General features: G+C 40.2%; 1 protein-coding gene across 2 annotated transcripts in view; it reads right to left on the reverse strand.

Moving 5' to 3' along the window:
* Window positions 1-25,452, reverse strand: part of ETFQO (electron-transfer flavoprotein:ubiquinone oxidoreductase) — a 428,724-nt gene that overhangs the window by 61,254 nt on the left and 342,018 nt on the right. For both annotated transcript variants that reach the window (XM_089421080.1, XM_089421077.1), the window contains 2 exons: window positions 14,016-14,144; window positions 13,775-13,841 (listed from right to left, as the gene is read on the reverse strand). In XM_089421080.1, the coding sequence (XP_089277206.1) occupies window positions 13,775-13,841; window positions 14,016-14,144 (196 nt within the window). The remainder of the gene's footprint in view (window positions 1-13,774; window positions 13,842-14,015; window positions 14,145-25,452) is intronic.

Consider the following 25,452-nt stretch of genomic DNA (forward strand, 5'->3'; position numbering starts at 1 on the left):
GAGGAAGATAGAAGGCCTCAAGATCGAAATTTTGGGACAAATATCACTCAATTCCAAGGGGTAGAAAGGGAGATTGAAGTCTTCCAAGTTTAGTCGAAGTTGTTGCTGCTACATTTGTTGGGTCGAAGGTGCTATTGGGTTGAAGTTGTTGTTGATGCTGCTAGGTCGAAGTTTCTTTGAAAGGGCTATCATCTGCAAGAAGGATTGAGGGCTGACTTGATGTGGAAGGAATCTCTGTCTGGGTCTAGAGTTTTTGTTAAAATTGGCAACTAGAGCCAAACTCCATATGGATCACCTCATTTATGGTAGCTGATATTTTTCTTGGATTCGTCTCTCCGAGAGGTGTAGGATTGATCTAACGATCATCCTATTCCAACATGTATTTATGGAGATATGAATTTATTTGTATTCTTGACAATTTGTCAAGGTCAGCCAACAAGCAAAACAGTGATTTTCACCCACAGCTCATCGTCAACGTTTCATATAAAAGGAGGAGACCTTGTGGCATTATTCCACTCATCTCATCTCACATTCTTCTTTCTCTCCTAGCTTGATTAGGTATGCATTAGAGGAGCATCTCTCTCACACGTGTGGCTGGAAGGAGGATGCAGATTCTGGTTAAGGCAACATTGGCTTGGATTAACCAAGCTGCAGGTGGGTAGATTTGACAGCGTTGACTATTTCTTGGCTGCGGATTGGGTTAGGTTGCCTCTCCTTGGCAAGCTGCATTTCTAGACAACTCCTTTGACCTGTTTTGACTATGCGTTGATGACTGGCATGAGGGCTTACCGTAGATCTATCCAACCACCAGCGTTGACTGAAGTTTGACTGCACTTTTCACACTGTTTTGGATTGACTTTCCTTGCTGTTGGAGGCCGAGTTGACTCTTACTCACTTATGCATTGTGAAAGGAAAATTCAAACTTTTGAAAGAGAGAGTTGGAGAGACTAAAGAAGGATTGAGAGAGAGAGAGAGAGACTTGGAGAGTAAGAGTAGAACTTGGTGAGCCAAAGTGATTCAGTGTTTGCATCAGCTGCTACTATCAAAGCTTTTCTTGCTACAACTCGTTCAGATTTGGGTGAAATTCTTCATTCTCTTGATCTCTCATTGTATTATGTTTCTTTGCTCAACAATTGATTCCTAATATAAGAATAATTTGGTTGGGTTTCCCCTTGTGGGTTTTTCCCTGGTCATTGGACCTAAATTCTCTATGCCTCATTGTGTTCTTGGTTGTCTTCTATATTGCATATGGTTTATATGGTGTGTGTTCTATCTACAATCACTTAACTAATATTGCAGCTAAAAGAAGTTTCATTTTAAGTAATTGTCTTAGCAGAGAACATCAATTTTCAACATGGTATCAGGGCTTTGGTGAAGACAAGTCCAAGAAGTCGAGCTTTTCCCTTTCTCATTTTCTGTTGAAATATCTCATGCTGTCCCTTCTATTTGCTACTCATTTTCTGCAGAAATATCTCTTGTTTTCCCTTCTATTTGTTGCTCATTTTCTGCTGAAATATCTCTTGTTGTCACTTCTATTTGCTGCTCATTTTCTTCTAAAATATCACTTGTCCCTTCTCATTTGCTGCTGAAATTTCACTTGTCCCTTCCTATTTGCCGATGAAATATTACTTTGCTGCTGAAATATTACCTGCTACTCCTTCTAATTGTTGCTAGAATTTGTTTGACTTGAACAAGATGTCTTCTTCTTACTTTAAGAATAAAGAAAAGCTGGTTGATGCTTCAAATTTCTTCCCTTGGAAGGCTAGATTAGATATTTGTTAATTTTAGGTATGTTTTATGCTAGAGAAATTTATTTCAATTTTCACAATTAACTCAAAATCTTTTCCAGATTAGCAATCACATCAGCATTAAAGTAAACTATAGATAGAACATAAATATAAATTGCAGAAGACAAGCCAAGACAAGAGGACACAAGATGTGGCACTAGCCAGGGACAAACCCCAATGTGGGGAGACCCTTGATCAATTCTTCTTATATGTTCTTCAATAGTTCAGCAGAGAGAGAAAGAGATAGTATGTTTACAACAGAAGTCAACACTTTGAATTATCTAGATAAGAGCATAGATCATCTCTAAGAAGATGATACATGACATTAGTTGAAGACATGCTGCTTCAACTAATTCTCCAAGGTGACTCCTTCACCTATCATTGTGCTGCATTTTGTCATCATGCTACACCTCACCACATTGCACCATGTTGAACCCATCATCACTATGTTGCATCTCATCACACTTCATTAATCATGACTGTACCCATCACTGTACTGCATTATGTGCCATTGTTGCACCATGTTGCCATCCTAACCTATGTGTTGGCTACACCTTTCTTGCTTGTTGTCCTTAGCATGCTTGTTGTTGCATGCTAGCTGACCCTTGCATGCTAGCTATAACATTGCATGCTTGATGTATTTTTTGCTAAGTACCATACAACTATCCCAATGTTAGTTAGCTATCCCTTGCATGCTGCCCTCTTTCAGAGACAGATGCTCCAGCTGTTCTGGCAGTTCCCGCAGTTCCCGCAGTTCCGGCTTTTCCGGCTTTTCAAGGAGTTCCAGCTTTTTCGGCAGTTCCGGCTTTTCCGGCTTTTCAGGTAGTTCCAACTTTTTTGACAATTCTGGTTTTTTCGGCTTTTCCGGCAATTCCGGCTTCTGGTAGTTCTAGCTTTTCCGACAATTCTGGCTTTTCCGGTAATTCCAGCTTTTCCAACAATTCCAGCAGTTCTGGCTTTTCCTGCAGTTCCAGCTTTTCTGGCAATTCCAGCTTTTCGACTTTTCCGGCAGTTCCGGTTTTTCTGGCAATTCTGTCTTTTCCACCTTTTTTATTAGCAACGTACAGCGTATTCTCCCATGACTACATTTAGATCTAGGGCATGTTATCTAGGGCAGCATATACCCTAGGGCACTCCCTCTAGCTCTCATCTTCATCAAACCCAAAACAGGATGAAGTGAGATCACAAGAGTGAGTGTGTGTGTGACAAATGGCTTCAAATCCTCTTCTATTTATACTAAAATGTAGAGGTCGAATAGACATGACTGTTGGGCTTCTGAGCCTACATAAGTTGCTAGCCGACTTGACAATTTGTCCATAATCAAAATAAATTCATATCTTCATAAATACTTATCGGAATCAGATGATCTTTAGATCAATCCTACACCTCTCGATGAGAGGGATCCAAGAAAAACATCAACTGCCGTAAATAAGATGACCCACGTGGACTTTGGCCCTAGTTGCCAATTTTAACACTCCCTCTCAACTAGGGAGAACTCCATCCGCTGATCCATAGGTCCCACTGTACTATCTCTGCCATCAGTGCCCTGCATTGCTCTGCTCTGCTTTGATCTGTTGAACCATGAAGAAGAAGAATTGATCGAGAATGTCTCATACCATTCTCTACTGACCTGAATTCAGTTTCATCTTAAGAGAGTGTGTCACATCACTCTTACTGACCAGAAGTCAGTTTTATTGATCCTAGATCAATATCACAAGAGAGTGTCTCAAACCACTCATACTAATCCCAGATCAGTTTCATTGATCCCAGATCAATATCACAAGAAAGTGTCTCAAACCACTCATACTGATCCCAGATTAGTTTCATTGATTCCAGATCAATGTCACAAAAGAGTGTCTCAAACCACTCATACTGATCCTAGATCAGTTTCATTGATCCCAGATCAATGGAGGTCATCCTAGCATAGGGAGTATTGTAGATACAACGATGCGTCTATCGATAGAACTACTATGGTCCCTATCCTCATTTCTCTGCTCATTGATCAGATGAGAGTTACTTCCCATGAGTCCCAAACTGCATGGGTAGGATGCCTCGATAGGAGAACGAATCATCTTGTCAGTGGATGCCACAAAGAATGAATCATCGTGTCCCACAGGAGAACGAATCATCCCGTTCCACAGTCGCCACGGAGAACGAATCGTCTTGGCCCACAGGAGAACGAATCAACCTATTCCATAGTCGCCACGGAGAATGAATCATCCTAGCGCACAGGAGAACGAATCATCCTATTCCATAGCGCACCACCAGGGGAGGGTGAGTCACCCTATGGTCGTATGTTGCTCCAGTAAGTACCCCAAACCCCCCAGAGCTCCCAGAGCTTAACGCATGCAACATGCAGGACCCTTATAAGAAGGTCTCTCAACGACTCCAACTCGCTCAGGAAAGTTACAGATTTGACCTTTCCCGAGGCTTTGACAAAAAATGTCTGCAACTTGTACATCAGTCTCAATGTGATGGAGCCTCCTCGCTCATCGACTTACCATATCCCAGATAAGGCAGTATCTGATGTCTATCTGCTAGAGAAATCATTGAATACGGGATTCCTCAATAATCGAATCCCACCTCTAGTTGTCACAGAGAATCACAGTGGTATTCATCATGTGTACAAACAACTCATTTAAGAGCTTCTGCAACCATGCAGCTTCACACGAGATCATACTCGTACCTATGTATTCGGCCTTGGCGGTGCTTATAGCAACCGATTTCTGCTTCCTGCTCATCCATGATATCGAAGCAGAATCCAGAGAGAACCAGCACTTAGAAGTGCTCTAGTGATCCTCCACACTGCCTGCCCACTAAGCATTCGTATAATCATGTGGTTTCATATTTCCGGCAGTGTATCTCAATCCATGAGAGATTGTGCCCCAAAGATATTTCAGAAGATTCTTGGCACCAATCTAGTGAGGCTCAACCAAATATGAGCTCACCATGCTAACTGCAAAACATATGTCCGAATGGAAGTTCATCAAGAACATCAACGCGAATGAGTTTATGAAACTCAGAGGCATTTCCCAAATTTGGTCCGACATCACTACCATATAACTTCTGAAAGTTAAGATCATTGAGGTAGTCATGGGCTTGCAGTTTACCATTCCACATCCGGCATCCAACTCCCTCTTACTTCTGCAAGTGAGAGGGCTTGCACCTGTTTGAAACAGATTGTCCTCAGAAGGTGCTGGTATGAGAGGTCTATCATCCACAACCTTCAAACAATGGTTTGGATCGGCTTCACTCTTAGTGAATCTCAGCTTCATCTGACAGCTATCAATCCTCTCATACTACACCCTGGGGAATTTTGCTTCAAACCATAGAGGGCTTTCTTCCACCAGCATACATGAGATTCCTGATCATGAATCTCAAACCCCTCAGGTTGTTCCAAACCTGTGGACCTGCTACATGAGGGGAATGGTCCCCTTGTAAGATTTTCCTTCGGTACATCTCAGACATGTACTTTCATGCTCTTTTTTTAATTCAGGAATCCCTGTCACCATCTGACTCATAGACCTCCGGTGCTATGTGTCAATGGACATGGTCCCCAGTGGACTTCTTGCAACTTGATACAACCCTGAACTCAAAAACATCTTTGAAAATTCTATTTTCAAACATGTACCTTTCCATTGATGAGTGACACCCTATAACCTTTGACTTCCATTGCCGAAATGGACACCAGGTTCTTCTTGCAATCAAGTACATGAAAGAGATTATGTAAATGAATCGAGTTACCCTCATTCAATTGAGGGGTAACATTCCCTACACCATTTCCGAGATAGGTGGCATTGGCTCCAAGTATAATCCCACGATTGTTTCCATCTCTCCCAAATTCGAGAGAGCACCCTTCTATCCAATGAGGTGCCTTGAAGCACTACAATCAATAAGCCAGATTCCCAAAGAATCTGAAGGAGAGGACCAACACAAGATAACACTTCTTTATCTTATCAGAAACAACATTTGATTCTTCATACCTAGGGTTCCTTGCTTTCATTGAAGAGTCGGTTGTATCCTTGATGACCTGCATTACCTGCCATTCCTCTGATCATTGAAGATGACCCTGGAATGATTGTCATCATCACCAAGTGATGTGTCCCTGCCAGTTGAACACTCCTTCGCATGATGGTTGAACTAGTTATCTGCCTTTCCTTCCACCCTAAGATCCGGTCTTCCAATGAAGTGATCTTTAGGTAGGCCATATTCCACTGCGCCATTCTGATAATATTCTCTTCTTCGACTTCACCCTTGATGAATTTGAAGAGGGATGAGGAATCCACTGATCCTTTTTTCCTTTCCCAACTGTCTTTGGTGATTTCTCTTTCACTCTTGCTTGGGCATTGTCTTCACCTTAGCTTTGATACCATGTTGATTTTAGGTATGTTCTATGCTAGAGCAATTTATTTCAATTTTCACGGTTAGCTCAATATCTTTTCCAGATTAGCAATCACATCAGCATTAAAGTAAACTACAGATAGAACATAAATATAAATCGCAGAAGACAAGCCAAAATAAGAGGACACAAGATATGGCGCTAGCCAGGGACAAACCCCAATGTGGGGAAACCCTTGATCAATTCTTCTTATATGTTCTTCAGTAGTTCAACAGAGAGAGAGAGAGAGATAGTACGTTTACAACAAAAGTCAACACTTTGATTTATCTAGATAAAAGCATAGATCATCTCTAAGAAGATGATACATGAGATTAGTTGAAGACATGCCGCTTCAACTAATTCTCCAAGGTGACTCCTTCACCTATCATTGCGCTGCATTTCGTCATCATGTTGCACCTCACCGCGCTGCACCATGTTGAACCCATCACTATGCTGCATCTCATCACGCTTCATTAATCATGACTGTACCATCACTATAATGCATTATGTGCTATTGCTGCACCATGTTGCCATCCTGACCTATGTGTTGGTTGCACCTTGCTTGCTTGTTGTCCTTAGCATGCTTGTTGTTGCATGCTACTTGACCTTTGCATGCTAGCTGTAACATTGCATGCTTGGTGTATTTGCTGCTAAGTACCATACAACTGTCCCAATGTTAGTTAGCTATCCCTTGCATGCTGCCCTCCTTCGGAGACAGATGTTCCAGCTGTTTAGGGAGTTCCCAACAGTTCCGGTTTTTCCGGCTTTTCAAGTAGTTCCAGCTTCTTCGGCAGTTCCGGATTTTCTGATAGTTCCAGCTTTCTGGTAGTTTCGGCTTTTTTGGCAGTTTCGGCTTTTCTGGCAGTTTTGGCTTCCAGTAGTTCTCATTTTTCCAGCAGTTCTGGCTTTTTCGGCAGTTCCAGCTTTTCCTACAGTTCTGGCTTTTCCGACAATTACGGCTTTTCCGACGTTTCCAGCAGTTCCGGCAGTTCCAACTTTTCCAACAGTTCTGGCTTTTCTAGCAGTTCCAACTTTTCAACTTTTCCGGCAGTTCTGGATTTTCGACTTTTCCGGCAGTTCCGACTTTTCCAGCTTTTCCAGCTTTTTTATTAGCAACATAGAGCTTATTCTCCCATGATTGCATTTATATCTAGGACATATTATCTAGGGCAGCATATACCCTAAGGCACTCCCTCTAGCTCTCATCCTCATCAAACCCAAAGTAGGATGAAGTGAGATCACAAGAGAGAGTGTGTGTGTGACAAATGACTTCAAGTCCTCTTCTATTTATACTAAAACATAGAGGTTGAATAGACATGACTGTTGGGCTTCTGAGCCTACATAAGTTGCTGGCCGACTTGACAATTTGTCCATAATCAAAATAAATTCATATCTTCATAAATACTTATCGGAATCGGATGATCTTTAGATCAAGCCTACACCTCTCGATGAGAGAGATCCAAGAAAAATATCAGCTGCCATAAATAAGATGACCCACATGGAGTTTGGCCCTAGTTGCCAATTTTAACAATATTACTCTTGAGGAACATGATTTGTTGGAGTATGTTGAAGGAGAGATAATAGAACCAACAAAAAACTCTAATGTTGCCACCAAGGCCAGATACAAGAAAGGAGAAGTCAAGGCTAAAAAGATCATCCTTGATTCTCTTGGAGAACATCTCATCACCTATGTCTCCAACTTGAAGCTATCCAAAGAAATGTATGATAAGTTGATTGGAATGTACCAAGTGAATAACTTGAGCCAAATTCTTGCTTTGAAGAATTAGCTCAAGGATATCAAGATGAATAGAGGAGAGACCATTCAAGCATACTTCATGAGAATATCTAAAATTAATGATCAATTGTCTACAGTTGGTGAAATTGTATCTCATAAACAGCATGTGTTGATTACTCTTGGAGGTCTTTCTCCAACTTGGGAACTTTTATTACTACCATCAGCAACAATGACAAGTTTCCTACATTTTTTGAGCTCTTGGGAAAATGTAGTCAAGAAGAGGCCTAAATGATTTCCAAAGGAAGAAGCCCCAAGAAGAACCTACTGCTTTTGTTGTCCAAGGCAAGAAGCAAAAAGGAAGAAGAGGCCATCACTATTTGAGAAAATCTACTCCCAGATCCAACAGTTGATTTAAATGGAACAAAGACCTATCAAAAGTCCAATGCTACAATTGCCATAAACATGGCCCCTATGCCCGAGATTGTCCAAAAAACAGAAAAGCATCGAGATCCAGCTACAACAATCGTACCAACAAATCTGATTATAGAAGAATAAGAGAAGCTCATTTTGCTCATAAAGAAAGCTATTGTTCTTCAAGGAATTGAAGGTATTATAACAATGCAGCTGAAACACAATCATAATACTTTCTTGTTTCTGCTCTTTCTAGTTCCTCTCCTGCAAATTCTTGTGATAGTTGGTTGGTTGATAGTGGTGCCTCAAGGCACTTTACTAGTTATAAAGAAGTGCTCTCAAATTTGGTTGAGAAGGAGATAGATTTGAAAATCATTCTTGGAGATAATTCTACATATCTTATAAAGGGATTCAATTCTATTTCTTTCCAACTGGATCAAGGTAAAACTATATCACTTCAAGAAGTTTTGTATGTTCCTAGTTTAAAAAAATTCTTGTATCTGTATCTGCTTTAGAAGATAAAGGAATGAAAGTTGCTTTCATAAATGGTATGACGATGAGATCTAGCATGAGAGATGCCTTCACTCTGGGTTCAAGATATGAAGGTCTGTATAAGTTCAATGGAAGACCAATTCATGCATTGATCCATGAAAAAAATCATCAAAGTGAACTTTGGCATCAAAGGTTTGTTCATTTACGTTATAAAGCATTACCTCATGTGAGAAAGATGGTTTTCAGAATACTGGAAATTAGCGCAGATCATGATGGAATTTTCCAAGGATGTGCAAGTGGAAAGAAAGTAAAGGGACCATTTCCTTCAAGCAAAAGTAGAACCTGTCAGGTACTTAATCTTATACATTCTTATTTATGTGGACCTATGCTTGTAACTTCTCTAGGTGGTTACTTCCTATTATATAATCTTCGTAGATGATTTTTCTCGCAAGACATGAATTTATTTTTTGAAAAATAAAAGTCAAGCATTTAACATGTTTAAAGACTACAAAGCTCTGGTAGAAAAACAAACTGGAAAGTAGATCAAAATCTTCAGATCTGACAATGGAGGAGAATTCACTTCCAATGAATTCATTGACTTCTACAAAGAAGTTGGAATCATGAAAGAGACCACCGTACAATATAACCCAGAACAAAATGGTATCTCCGAAAGAAAGAATAGAACTATCATGGAAGCAATCAAAGCTATGTTGCATGATTAGAAATTACCAAAGTTCCTATGGGGAGAAGTTGCTCACATAGTTGTCTATGTCCAAAATAGATCTCCTCACTATGCCCTAAACAAGAAGACTCCTGAAGAAGTCTTCACTAGTGAAAAGACCGAGGTTGCGAACTTGAGGATCTTTGGTTGTCTTGTCTACTTCCAGTGCCAAAAGAAAAGAGGAACAAGTTGGAAGCTTCAAGTAAGAAAGGTATGTCTGCTGGTTATTGTGAGAATTCTAAAGGTTACATAATATACGTACCTGGTCAAAGAAATATAGAGTTTAGCAGGGATATAACATTTGATGAAGATGCAACTCTTGGAAAGGCAAAAGACACTCCTCTTCCTCTTGCTAATATTGATAGACAAGATGATGTGTTCAAAATACAAGAAGATCCTGAGGTTGAAATTGATCTTGCGGATGAACCCATGGAGCCCATGGACCCCTTGGATCCTCCTCCATGTGATCCTCCTACTAGGAAAAAAATCATTATGGCTTCGTGACACTCTACAAGACGCTGATAAACACGTTGCCTCCAAAGGAACCTTCAAAGAAAGAAAGAAACCATGTTGGTTCTAGGGATATGTTGTAGCCATGGGCAACATTATTCAAGTTGAACCATGCACTTTTGAAAAAGCTGTGAAAGATCAAGTGTGGAAAGATGCAATGGCTAAAGAATATGAGTTTATCATTCATAATGATGTATGGGAAGTAGTTCCAAGACCCTAAGGTAATTTTGTTGTGTCTTCTAAATAAATTAAGCATGGTGTTGATGGCAGTGTTGAAAAATATAACCTAGATTTGTGGCCAAAGGTTTCTCTCAAAAAGAGGGAATAGACTATGATGAGATTTTTGCACCTGTTGCCCGATACACCACCATCCGATCTATTGTGGCTCTAGCTGCTAGCCAGGGATGGACTCTTCACCAAATGGATGTGGAGATTGCTAATCTGCATCGGTTCCTCAAGGAAGAAGTATTTGTGGAGCAACTACAAGGTTTTGAAGTACATGACCGGAAAACTCATGTATGTAGATTGAATAAATCCCTCTATGGTTTGAATCAAGGTCCAAGAGCTTGGTATGCTCACATTGATAACTTCTTAATGAAGCTTGTTTTTACTAGAAGTAATGTTGATCCAAATCTTTACTTCAAAACAATCCAAGGTATGTCTTTCATTTTGGTATTATATGTTGATGATTTATTTTTAACCAGTGGTGAACCTCTTATCCTCCAGTGTAAGAGGGAGTTAGCTTCTAAATTTGAAATGAAGGATCTTCATTTGATGCATTACTTTCTAGGTCAAGACATATGGCAAAGACTTGGTGAAATTTTCCTTTCGCAAGGTAAATATGGTATCAAGCTGCTAGAAAGATTTGGCATGATAGAATGTAAGTCCGTGAATACTCCAATGTAGATGAATTTCAAGAAGCTATGTGGTGAAGCTACAGGCCCTGATTTGGCTGCTAATCCTTCTAAGTATCGACAATTGATTGGGGCACTGATTTTCTTAGTGAACATTACACTGGACATATGTTTTGCAGTCAATACTCTGAGCCATCACATGCACATTGGATTGTTGCAAAGCATGTGTTGAGATACTTGCGTGGGACCATCAATCTTGGATTGATACATACTGTCGGAGACGTAAGACTACATGGGTACTTTGATGTTGATTGGGCTGGTAACTCTACTGACAAAAAGATTTGGGTGTTGCTTCAGCTTGGGATATGCCATGATATCTTGGGTGAGCAGAAAGCAAAAGTCTATAGCCCTTAGCACGATGAAGCCGAATACATTGCTGCTAGCATGGCTAGCTGTGAGGCAGTATGGCTAAGGAAGCTCTTTGGAGAGTTGTTTGAGCATGTATTGGATATGACAATAATTTACTGTGACAATAAGTGGGATTCGACTTACTAAAATCCTGTGTTCCATGACAATTCCAAGCACATTGAGATCAAATATCACTATATCCAAGATATGGTGCAGAGAGGAGCAGTGAGACTCCATCATATCGCCACTAATCATCAAATAACTGACATACTTACCAAGTCTTTGCCGAAATGGAAGTTCTTGATTTATAGAGAGCAACTTGGACTGACGGATGTGACCTGTCTTGGAGGGGTAGTCATGGATAGTAGTGATGAGACTTGGTTGTGCGTGATCCTTGTCAAGTGGTAATCCCCCCCAACAAAGACTTGGTTGTGCGTGATCCTTGACAAGTGGTAATCCCCCAAGAAAGATGAGACTTGGTTGTGTGTGATCCTTGTCATGTGTTGGCAAGTGGTAACCCCCCCTTGTGAATATAAGGTGATTGATGAATTTCCCTTATGATAATTCTTCTTCATTAGATAGTAACATCATTGTTCCAAAGCAGAGATCCTTGTTTCAGGAACAAATTCCTCCCTAGCTGAGGGGGAGTGTTGAAAATTAGCAGCTAAGGGATGAATTTCCTTGAATAAAATCTCATCTCTGACTTGTCTAGAGTGAGTGACTTTCTAAAAATAGAAAGTCATGTCTATCATTTCAAGCATGGCTTTCATTAAATAGTAAATCACCTTGCTTCAATTGGTAATCAAGTATAGATGATAGAAAATCACTATCCTAAATCAATCTTAATTGTTCAATTCTTACTTCATCATCAATATTATCATTAGTATTATTATTATTATTAATATTAACCTTACGGTATTATAATATTATTATCAAAATAGAAATACATGTCACCTTTCCTACTTGGCACTCAATCATGCTACTTCGCACCTCTCTCTCCTTGATGGCACTCGTACCTCTCTCTTTCACTCAATAATGCGTTACTATCTCTATTAATGGATTCGTTACACTCCTCTTACACTCTCTTACGCACATTAAAGACTTGCCATAAAAGATTCCTCTTATGCACTCTTCAATGCATATGTTACACTCGCTCATTCAAGGCATGCATACCTCTCTCTTTATGGCATGAGATACAAGGCATGCGTACCTCTCTCTTTATGGCATGAGATACAAGGAATGTGCACTCCTCTCTTTATGTCATGAGCTACAAGGCATGTGTACCCCTCTCTCTTTATGGCATGAGTTACAAGGCATTTGTACCTCTGTCCCTAAATTGGCATACATTACTCTCCCTCAAGGCATGCGAGTTACTCCTCCTTTATGACTCGAACTCCTATATATATGTGCCTCATGTCTTCACTCTTACTCACTTGTGCATTGTGAAAGAAGAATTTGAACTCGTGAAAGAGAGAATTGGAGAGACTAGAGAGAGAGAGAGAGAGAGAGAGAGAGAGACTTGGAGAGTAAGAGCAGAACTTGGTGAGCCAAAGTGATTCAGTGTTTGCATCAACTGTTGTTATCAGAGATCTTCTTGCTACAACTAGTTCAGATTTGGGTGAACTTCTTCATTCTCTTGATCTCTCATTGTATTTTGTTTCTCTGCTAAACAATTGATTTCTAATATAAGAAGAATCTGGTTGGGTTTTCCCCTTGTGGGTTTTGCCCTGGTCATTGGACCTAAATTCTCTGTCTCATTGTGTTCTTGGCTGTCTTCTATTTTTCATATGGTTTATATGGTGTATGTTCTATCTACAATTGCTTAACTGATATTGCTGCTGGAAGAAGTTTCATTTTAAGTAATTGTTTCAGCATTAAACATCAATTTTCAACACGAAGTACTCAATGTTGTACCTTTTGTAGTCCCATTGAGCATTTGTGGCCACTAGTGTACTTCAATATTTAAGCTGCAATTAAATTAAGTAATGCACATTCCCATTCTTTTCTTTGGTACCAAGTTGTCTTTCAATGCATTTTAAGGTGTAGTGGTGCTTATTTCTTTAAGTTTATAGTAGCCTTCCTATGCATAATCATAAAAGGCCATTAATAGCCCATAAAGCCTTCACTTGATACAGTCCTCATTTGCTAAGATGGAATAGATCGTCTTAAACAACACTGGTTTTCATTCTGCTATAGCCAGCAAAATAAACAAGTACACTAGGAAAGGATATCCAATTACATCGAGAAAGAATATCACTCTAAAAACTTTCACAATAAAGATGAAAATACATCTAATGTCAAATTTTCACTTTACAAAGTCTCATACGCAAAACTGTCTGTCATTTAAACGAAAATATGGATCTACTCCTTGGCCTTTCATAGGCCACCAATAATTCTGTATGGTACTTTTCCTTCCGTTATGACGAAAAATTACCAATTAATTATCTTATCACAGTTTCAAAACAATATCAGACTTACCTTGCAATGCAGACAATTTTGAGCATTAATATGAAACCTCATATGGCCACTCTCATCTGGTACATATCTGAGCATCAAAACAACAATGATAAACTTTAATAAGACTGATATCACAGAGTTAATTTCCTTTTAAAATGTATTGACCGTCATTTTTAAAAGACTGGAAAGTCAAAAACAATGACAAATATTTAGTTAGTTCAATTATAACATTTGGAAAAGAATTCAGAACAATGGTACATACTCATACACACGTGCTGGGCAGTATCGAGTCTCCGGCCCTGCATATCTTGGTAAGTTGATATCTAGTGGTATTCTTGGATCATGCAACCGCAGATGAACTGGTTGATTGTGATCATGATTTGTGTTACTCCTGGAACCATGTTAAGCCACAGGATAGAAGGTACAATAAGATGAAGGAAGAGCAAAGCATAACACAATATCTCAAACATACTGTTTGATTTAGGATATTATTTGATTCTGATGCCTATTAATGGGTCTCATACTATCTGAACTACCCCAGACTCCATACCTCCATTAATAGGCGTGGATTAGGAAATCCAATGACAAGCCTTTTCAACAAATAATGAAAATTTTCCCAAAACCAAGGTGTATCCATTTCAGTTCTCTACCATTTTGCACCTACAAAAATATATTGACATATTGTATCTTCATGAAGGAATAACTTTCTTACAAGTTTGAGCTGCTGATCATAATCTGTGAGGTTGAAATTTGAGAGCTGTCATCTAATAATTTATCATTATCAAATCAGAACAGCTTCTGAATGTCGTGTAGAATTTATAATTTCAAGCCTTTACACTCTCCTAGGCAATTCATTCTTTATGGATAATATGCAATTAGAACTTGTGGAAGATATGGACCAACAAGTGCTAAGAATCACTAGTTGTGGAATATCTTTTAGTTCATCTCTTTGTAACAATATGGTTCAACAAGAATAATGAAACATGAACTTAGAACAAAAAGATTATACTTATGTTGTTGAATTTTGTAACTATGGTTGGTCTTCATAATGTATATTTGGCCCTTGATGTATTTATATTGATTATTGTAAAGCATATTTTAAATGCTAGAGTCAAAAGAAAAATATATTTTGATTCAAGTCTCATTTGGAATTTTAAAAGAAGGAAATTTGAATTTTTGGCTCCTAGTTTGTCAAGTTGTCCAAGTCAAGTGGGCCTAGGCAGAGTCACACCCATTTGACCCAACCAATTCACTATATAAAGGCAACTCGACCTCCTCCACAAGGAACCAATTCACACTCAAGCAAGACAGCTTCTAGAAATCCTAGTGAAGGACAAGAAGGACAAGAGGACGAAAAGGACGAAATTCAGCTCTTTCTCTCTTCTCAAGCTCGCACGTGTGGAAGGACTCTCTCTCTCTCTCCAATTCGCACTTTTTCTGGGCAATTTATGTAGCAAGCGCCGAAATTTTAGGATTCTGGCAGTTGTAGGGGGACCAAAATTCTAGGGAAGATCAATAGAGGGAAGTACCAGATCAGAGTGGAAGGCATGACTTGGAGGGTTTGACCATAGGTTTGCTGAAGGTCAGATTGACCTAGTTGATGACTAGAAGATCTAGGTGTGTCGCTTGTTGAACAAAAGAATTTATCTATTGAAAAGGTTGTTGGGTTTTTCCCCTTAGTGGGTTTTCCTAGGGTAAATCTTGTGCTCTCTTTGTGCATTGTGATCTCTATTGTTCTACTTTTCTTGTATGGTTGAATTTCTTAAGTATAATTGCTTAATGATATATTGGAAAAATTAAAAGAAGATCAACATCATTAGAAGTAATTTTCAGTTTTTAAAAATATTGTACTGTATCTATTGCACTTGAAAAATCAATATGGATTAGAGCTTTGGTGAAGAAAGGAACATTGAGATCACTATTGTTGAAGTCCTTATTGATTTACATCCATGGCTTCTTATATGAAATCAGAGAACAAGTTAGAAGGGGCCTCAAACTTTAGAGCTTGGAAGACTAGAATTGATCTTATTCTTGCAAAGAACAAAGTCTTGGATATTGTGAAGGGTAAAGTTGTTGAACCAACAGATAATGCAAGAAAGGAGAAGTTTAAGGAAGATGATATCATTGCTATGAGTCTTATTGTGGATTCAATTAGAGATCATTTGATTCCCTATATTGCAAAGCTTGAATCTTCAAAAGAAATGTATGATGCCCTAACCAAACTATTTACAGTCAACAACATTGGTCAAGTCATGAGTTTGAAGAATGAGCTTCATGATGTGAGGATGACAAATGATGACACTGTGTCTTCATATTTTGTAAGAATCTCTCAAATAAGGGACCAACTTCAAGCAATTGATGAAGTTGTCTTTGAGAAAGAACTTGTGACTATAGCACTCAATGGACTACCTAGATCATGGGATGCATTCGCAACAGGTATAAGTAGCAAAAAGGATGTTCCATCTTTTGAAGAACTCTGGATCTCTTGTGCTCAAGAACCAATGCTTGTATCAAGAGATAGAAAGGAAGAAGACTCCCAAGCATTTGCAACTCGCTACAAGAAGACTAGAGGAAAGAAGAAGTTTGGATTTCAAAACAAGAAGTCAGGAAGATCACCTCCTCCCCAAAGGAAGAAGGATATGTCAAAAGTTCAATGCTATGGTTGTCACAAATTTGGACATTATAAAAGGGATTGTCCTGAAATGGCTAATAACAAAAAGAGAAAAGGAAAACAACATGCTTCCACAGCTAATATTGATGATGAACATCCAAAGAAGTCTAAAGGTGACAAAGATTTCTTTTACTTTTCCATTCTAATAGGATTGATTGTAGATGATGATGATATGTGCTTGGTAGATAGTGGTGCTTCAAGAAGTATCACAAGAGATCGTGGAAATATTTCTAGTATGATGGAAAGAAGACTATCTCAGAGGGTAGAGCTTGGAGACAACCACAACTATGCAGTCAAAGGAGTTGGAAAGGCATCCATTGAGCTAGAATTTGGTAACAATGTCCATCTCAATAATGTTCTATATGTACTAGGTTTGAAAAAGAACTTAGTCTCTATTTCATGTTTGGAAGATAAAGGAGATAGAATATCTTATGTTGATGGAAGATTACTAGTATGGCCCAAGGGCTCTAGTAGAGAAGATGTTAGACTTTTGGAATTGGTGAAGAGAGACTATATAGGCTCATGGGTCAACCAACTCAAGCATCAGTACATGATGAAATTAATCCAAGTGAACTATGGCATAGGAGATATGTTCACCTTCATTATAGAGCATTACTTGAGTTGAATCAAATAGTTTCAGGTGTTCTTGAATTACAGATAGATCATAAAGGTGTATGTAAAGGTTGTGCACCTAGAAAGGATATCAAGGAGCCATTTCCAAGTAGTGACAATAGATCTAAACAAGTTTTGGATTTGATTCATTTTGACGTATGTGGTCCTGTGCCTAAAAGACCACTTGGAGGTTCGTTACACAATGTAACTTTCATTGATGACTGTTACCCACTACTAGTGGATGGCCCCTATAGGAGAAATTTTCTCCTAGATGTGTCTTCAAGAAGCAACCAACAACCCCTTGCAACCACCTGATAGATTGATGTGCTACCATTCTCCACCACCTGAGCTAGCCATTGTATACCCTCGCTCATCTGTTATGATTGTATGTTTGAAGGTGGACCTTCCAACCCCGAAGGTATGACTTCTCATTATGTAATTGGGTGTTTATGCTTGCTTTTCTTGGGCACATTTGGACATGGATTAGTGGGGGGATTCGGCAGAAAGAATAGGTTTGGACTGTACTCTTGTTCCCTTACCTCAACTTGGCAGTTAATCGTGTATCTTAGTCCCATGGGATCTCCTTTACTGGCTATTAACTTTAGAAGTTACACTACATGGGAAACCTTAATTTTGGTTGCATGGTCCCTATGAAAATTCCTTGAAATACAACAACTAGAAATAATTCTTCTAACTAATAAATTAATTACGCAGTTTATTTTGTTTACGACAAAATAACGAATTATTCACACTGGAATTTCTTCATCATAAAAAAAATGTGAAATAAAAAAATAAGAACTGAGAAATACTAGCACACACACAAATTATGACACCATTATTTTTGGAAAACTGTCCCTAAGAAAACCCAATGTGGGAAAACTAGTGTAGCAATGAGGGTTTTATTATTATGCAGTGACAAAAATTATGAGTATAATAAAACGACGCCAAAATGCTGTTTTTATCGAAGAGAAATACTAGCAAAATTTACTAGGGAAATTCACCCTCTCTTCAACAAATCCCAATGCAGTCTGGGCTCAGAACTGGCTCCAATTCTGCCTTCACATCAACCTTTGCGCAGGCCCTGCACAGTGCCTTGTAACTCCCTCTGAATCAAACATCTTGCCTATCTCTTCTACTGGAAGCCTTTGGCGAGGCCCTCTGAAAATTTTTCTGGCCTCTGGCACCTAAAGCAACCTTCCCTTTAGCCAAATCAAACATCCTCTATGAGGCTCTATGCGAACCCCTGCGCAACCTCCTGGAGCTGAAACTCGACCTTCTCTTCTGACTCCTCCGGAACTGGAAACTCCTTTGTAAAATATCTATGTTGCCCCTCTGCCACCTGCTACTCGATCACTCTTGTTAAATCACCTACACTGGAAAATTGAACTACCTAGATCATTGAGTATTTGCACATGGTATATTCTCCATCTACCCATCGACCTCTTCTTATAATTTACAGTTGGGACTCCAATGACCACAATTAAAATTTATTCGATGGTTGATATCATCTCCAAGTCGATCTGTGTGAGTTTCTAGAGAATTCTCACCTTTCTCAATTAATTATTATTAATTAACCAGTTTTCCTAAGTTAGACTTAGGAAAAATTTAAATGATGGTCAATTAATTTAATTGAGTTATCTCTAGGTGGAATTTCCAGAAACGATTTCTAGGTTTTGGAGAACTCATGTGTTTTAGCTTCTCCACAAAGTTTCATGACTTGAAAACCATCCGATGCTACAAAAACGAACAGTCCTACTTCCCAATACCATCTATCTCACTCCCCTCCACTCATTACAAGCCCTTTTCACATTTTCCCCATCTCGATCCACATTTGTCCATTGGGTTTGTCACTACACAAACTAGAAGGGGTCCTAAAGTGGAACCTAAAGGGACAACTACTAGGACACAACAACAATGCAGGACTATCTAATACCATATTGATGTTCTAGTGCAATCAAGACTAGTACAATTTTTCAAATTGATAACTACTTCTAATGATACAATATTACTTCTTTAGACCATTCCAATCATCAAGCAGTTATACATGAAAAATTTCAACCATTCACTTCTACAATAGAGCAATAGAGATCACAGTAAACAATGAGACGAGACAAGAGACACCAAAATTTAGGCCCACAGCTAGGGGAAAACCCAACAATCTTTCCTTATGAGAGAGAATTCAGTTCATCAGATGTACATAATATTCCAAACAAGATTTGGATTTTTCCAGCCTCAATATTATCCAAGTCAAACCAGTCAAAAGAGAGAGAAATCGGTCAACACTGGTCCAAGTCAAGTCTGCAACAGAGGGGCCAAATTTTGGCCTAAGGTAGCTGAACATGTCATGTCCCTTCTCAAACACATTTGTAATAGGGTGTGTCTACACAATTTTGGCTAAAAAAGAGAACCCATCATTTTCGACTTAGGGACTTAGGAGGCAATTCGAATTTATTTGGTTGCTAGTGGAATGTGGGGGCCACCCACATGGAAGTTCGAATTGGCCCATTCAAATAGCTTGGAGGGAAAGTCAAATAGGTGGATCGAGGGGCACACATGAGGCTAGGGAGGCCCAAGGAGTTATAAGGAGGGAGCAACTCTCATTTAGGATTCATTCTTACACCTTGCAATCAAAATTACTTGACAGTTCACTCTGTTGTTTAGCTAAGTCAATCGGTTGTTTAGCCATGAATCTCTCAAGCGGGAGATTCAACCTCTACTTTGGGGACCATCCGTGCTGGCCCTAGAGAGGCAGTTCCATAAGTATTTCAGGAGTTCTGGGAGTGTGTTACAGCACTACCATTCAGCCACAATAGGGAGTGCATATTTCTTGCTAGCTGGAGAATACGCAAGGGGAGTTTGGAGCTATCAGTGATCAAGCATTTGCCAGGAGAGTTAGAGGATTAGGAGAGCAGCAAAGGGACAACCTTTCTTGCGAGTTTGGAGCCAGTAAAGCCAACATCCCAGCAGTCTGATTTACAGTTACCTAGGCCTGCGCAGAGAGCCATCACTAGGCTCACGTGGGAGTTGGAGGAAGGAATTGTAGAGTTGGAGCTGGCCGAGAGAAGTAAGAGATCACTTGGAGGGCCATTTGAGGAAGATTGTTGGAGTTGGGAGAGCAGAGATTGACAGGATCAGTCACAGCAACAGAATTCGAAATTGGAGGGGGGCCAAGCTGTGAAGGGTCAATTTTTGAAGTTTGGAACCAAGGGAAACCCTTTATGGGTTTTTCTGGGCTTTGGGCAAGGATCACACTACTAAATTTATAGAATTTTCTGGGCAACTCTAAGGGGTCAATAAGCGGTCCCAACTCAACCAGTAACTAGAGGAGCTAAGAGGAATTTGGGCCAAAATTTCGAGGTCAACATTTGGCCAATCCCTTCATGGGTTTTTTTGGGTTTAGGCCAAGGAGCAAGGAGATGAAATATCATAATTTTCTGAGCACGTGAAGCAGTGATTCCAGCCCTTCGAAGTTAGCAAACATAACAATTTTCTACGGTAGCGCAGTTTAGTTTGGTGCAGCAGTTGTAGCAGCCTTCTGTTCAACATTTTATCACCTGGGTTTTGTCATGCTTGTCCATTGAGACAAGCCCAAGTGCACCATTCTATTTTACTATTGTATTTGCTCCTAAAGAAGTAATAAAATGGCTCAGTGGTTCCTTATTTCCAGTGTTTTCATGGGTTCTTAATGTATATTTTGTTTTTCTAATTGCTAGATTGTTTGCATGCTTTGTATATCACTTACATTCCTGTTTAGGAACATTATAGAACAAAAGGGACGATATTTGGTTCTAAAATAACCTCAGAAATTCGGTCAAAGATCATAGTTTGACCTGCGGTCAAACCTACGATCAACAACCCAAAAACATAGATGAATTTCAGTCAAACAGAGTCAACGAAACACAATGAAACTCGGCATCCAAATCCAGTCAAATGCTCAAGCAAACACCAGCAAATAATCCAAAGTCAACGCTGGTGAAAAGAAGATAGATGGCTGGTCAACGCAAATCAGATTTAATCCTTTCTCATTCACATGTGTGGATGAGTCTTCTTGTTTCAGATGATGTTATGTGATGAGATGAGATACCAAGTGAGATCCAACAAACTTCTATTTATATGTGATTTAGGAGGGTCTTGACCTTGGGGTCAAACCCATTCAAAGCATGGGACCAACTTGACCAAGTGAGGCCGACTTGGTCAATATGAAAAATACATAATTTCTCTTTTAATTTTCCAATGAAAATGCTAACCATACATACTAATTTTCAATAATTACTCCCCTCGTCTTCGCCAGGAGTTAGCCTAAACGGAGGAGTCGAGATTTGAATGACAGCTACTCAACTCGGTGTTGAAATTTCTAAGTCTAACCCGTTAGAAATTTTCCTGGACTATCTGGTTTATTTATCCTACTTGTTTAATTACTGAACAAGTTATTTAACCATAAAAATACTGAAATAAACACAATGCAGTCTCAACCATCTACAGATCAACAGCTGAAAGAAATAGACAAACGCACAAGGGACACCATTATTTTTGGACAATCGTCCTCGGAAAAACCCAACTTGGGAAAACCGGAGTAGCAGTTCTGAGGGTTCTATTATTAAGCAGCTTTCTCGAGTACAACTGGGTGCCAAACTGGCTCACCCTACAAAGAAATCTATCTGGCAATAACACCTCTTCTTCGGAAGCATATATTCGAAAAGTCTGCTCCACGAAAACTCTCCAACGCCTTTTTGAGGCATTGCGTCAGCCTGAAACCCTCTTCGTCAACCCTCTGAGGCTCTGTGCGGCCTCTCTGGCCCTCTACGTCACTTCTGCAGCCTTTGCATCACTCACGTCGGCCTTCTGGCCCTCTGCGTAGTCACTCTGGCTTTTGCGTGGCTCATGCTGGCTCTACGTCTACCTCTCTGCCTCTGCACTGGTCTTTCGGCACTATCTTTGCCTCTCTAATATGCACTCATTGCCCCTCGCTACAACTCTGATCACTGGTTTGATTTCTCTTAGCAAACCCCGCTCTAGAAAATTGAATTCACTGATCAATCTAGTGTATCTCCAACTGACCCTCAAGCCTCCTCTTATGCTTTTCCTATTGAGTCTTCAACGACCGAGATTACATCTTTAATCAATGGCTAAGATTAGATTTGGCTTGATCCATGTCATTTAGAACCTTCTAACCCAGTTTTATATTAATACCCATTAATATTTTTATTTTCCTAAGTTTAGACATAGGAACCCATTAAAATTATTAATTATTTTAATATCTCCTTCATCGGGTAGAATTTCCCCAGACCATTTCTGGGTCTTGGAGATCTCATGTGCTTTAGCCTCTCCACCAATTTTCATGGCTAGAGCACATCTGATGCTACCTGAAATCAACACTCCCTCTTAGCGAGGAATGTGCTCTAGTAATACTCCACCACTGAGCATCACCCTGATCATCTGACACCAGTACCTTTGTTGATTCTTGGCCTTCCTGCCCAACATCCTCTGCAATGCTACATCATGTACTATTGCCCATGGTTCTCCACACTGCCACTGCTACACCTGTACGACAACTCCCTCTACATCTGTGCTGCTGTTGGTCCTTTCTCCCAACACTGCATCTGCACTGCAGCCCTCTCTCATCACACTGCATCGTGTTGCCCATAGCACTACCACTGCTATTGTTACATTGCAACTCAGTTACTAAGAAGTAAGTAACTGATCTACCCAACTATTGACATCCTTGTCAGGCTAGAAGCCCTCCTGATGCTGAAGCTCCCTTTGTTGCCTTTGCACTGCTGTAACAACTCTGTGCCTCTCGCATTGCTGCAAACACCTTTGTGCCTTGCTGCACTGCCGAAACCTCCTCTGTGCCTCTCGCACTGCTGCAACCCTTATTGCGCTGCTACAGATCCCTACACTCTAGCACTATTTTTCTGCTCCATCCGCATCTTGCTTCTACTGACATTCGTCATCCTGTTACTGTCTCTCGGGGCTCTTGTAGCTGGATATGATCCAAGACTTTGGGTATCTCAAGGATCTTGCCCCACATCTTCTGTAGTCCTCCTGACTACAGCTCGATCTCTCCCCACCTCTTCTCTAGAAGCACATGAGCACTCATGGCACAATCGTCATCATCCTCTACCTCCTTTTTCGCCTTCGTTGGCGTTGCCTTGGAAACGCCTCTCCCTTATTCTTTTTCTTAGGACACTAGGTTGCATAATGGCCCAGCTCCCAACAGTTGAAGCACTTAGTCTTGGAGATGTCCTTTTTCTTCCTCTTCCATTGCTGCCCCGCAGATGCCACAGCTGCATCCTCTTCCTCCTCTTTCTTGACCCAGGCTCCTTTGCCACTACTTCTCGCCCTGGTCAGTCATCTGATCTCTTCTTAGCAAAGTGTTGCCCACAATTCTTCCCATCCTGGAAGATTCGCTCTGCCCAAAATGCTTTGGACGAATGTCTCCCACTCCTCGGAGATTGCGTTTAGTGCGCTCCTCACCATTAACTCTTGATCCGGCATGGCCCCTATGGAAGTCAGTTGGTCCCGAATCTCTTGCAACCTGTTGAGGAAGTGATCTATCTGCTCCCCCTTTTGCATCTGATATGACCACAGCTGATTCTCCAGTAGCATCTTCCTCTGCACGGAAGTGCCTTGATACAATGTCATCAAGGTATCCCACATTTCCTTTGCCATATTCTTCTCGGCAATATGTTGAACTACATGATCCTTGACCCCATCAAGGTCCCCCTTTTGCATCTGATACGACCGCAGTTGATTCTCCAGTAGCATCTTCCTCTGCACGGGAGTGCCTTGATACAATGTTGTCAAGGTATCCCACATTTCCTTTGCCATATTCTTCTCGACAATATGTTGAACTACTTGATCCTTGACCCCATCAAGGATTATGCACTTTGCCTTGGCCATCGCATCCTCATACCTTTCATTATCAGTTGGGTCGACTGAGATAGCCACGGTCCTCAAGGCGAAGGCCTTGATGCAATGTCTATCCAAAATAGACAAGATCCTGGCCTTCCAAATGACAAAGTTGGATGCTTCGTCCAACCTGTCCTGATCCCTCAGTCCGTTCATTGCCATCTTTTCTCTTCTTTTCGACTCCTCTGAGTCTCTACTTCCCTCCTGGAAGTTCTCTCTTCGACTCCCTTTGAGTCTCTACTTCCCTCCTGGAAGTTCTCTTCTAGACTCCCTCTGAGTCTCGATTTCCCTCCTGGAAATCCTTCTGCCAACAATCGAATCGTACCTCTCCGATCTCCTTTGCTCCTGCAACACTAATTTGGATTTCTTGGCTAGAAATCCGCCTAGGTAGCGACTCCCTCTACCTTGGTTTTGTCCCATTAGGTATTGTTCTGTCTCAACATCAACAACACCCCACCAACTTCACAATCTACCCACATCTTCGTATGCCCCAACAACTGAAGAACTGAGCCTCTTGGCTCTGCGCAATCCTGACAGTGGTTGAATCGCTCCACTAGCCAACTGCGTCACTCCTACTTGGCTAAGCAGGATGACATAGCTCTTCGTGAGCCTCTTCTGCGCTAGCCCCTTCTCTGGCTCGAACTGATGATGCAAGCCCTTTGCGTCACCCCTTCTCTGCTGATTTCTGCTTAGGAACAACTTCTGTCACTCGGGACAACTGTTTCTGCTACAAATTTTCTGATTCAATTGGTGCCTTCAGCTCTCCTGTGATCTCCAACGCTCTGATACCATGTTGAAATTTCTAAGTCTAACCCGTTAGAAATTTTCCTACACTATCTGGTTTATTTCTCCTACTTGTTTAATTACTGAACAAGTTATTTAACCATATAAATACTAAAATAAACACAATGCAGTCTCAACCACCTACAAATCAACAGCTGAAAGAAATAGACAAACACACAAGGGACATCGTTATTTTTGGACAATCGTCCCATGAAAAACCCAACTTGGGAAAACTAGTGCAGCATTTCTAAGGGTTTTATTATTAAGAAGCTTTCTTGAGTACAACTGGGTGCCAAACTAGCTCACCTTGCAGAGAAATCTATCTAGTGTTGGAATTTCTAAGTCTAACTCGTTAGAAACCCTTCATGTACTTTCTGATTTATTCCTACCTACTTGTTCTGTTAATTAACAAGTTATTTACCATGTAAATACTGGAAATAAATACAAGTGCATGCTCAGCACATTACATATCATCAATTGAAAGAAACAAAAACAAGCACACAAGTGACACCGTTGTTTTTGGACTAATATCCCCGGAAAAACCCAACACGAGAAAACTGGTGTAGCTATCTAAGGGTTTGATTTATTTAACAGTTTCAGAATACAATCTGGGTGCCAAATCCGGCTCACCCAACAGAGAAAAATCTCGACAGTAGTACCTCTCTACTCGAAAGAAGATATTCTGGTTGAAACCTCGGATAAACACTCTGGCAGCTCCACA

This window comes from Pinus tabuliformis, chromosome 6 (genome assembly GCF_031772625.1).
Source record: "Pinus tabuliformis cultivar Carrire ecotype Pingquan chromosome 6, CPIR1, whole genome shotgun sequence".
NCBI classification, from domain to species: domain Eukaryota; kingdom Viridiplantae; phylum Streptophyta; class Pinopsida; order Pinales; family Pinaceae; genus Pinus; species Pinus tabuliformis.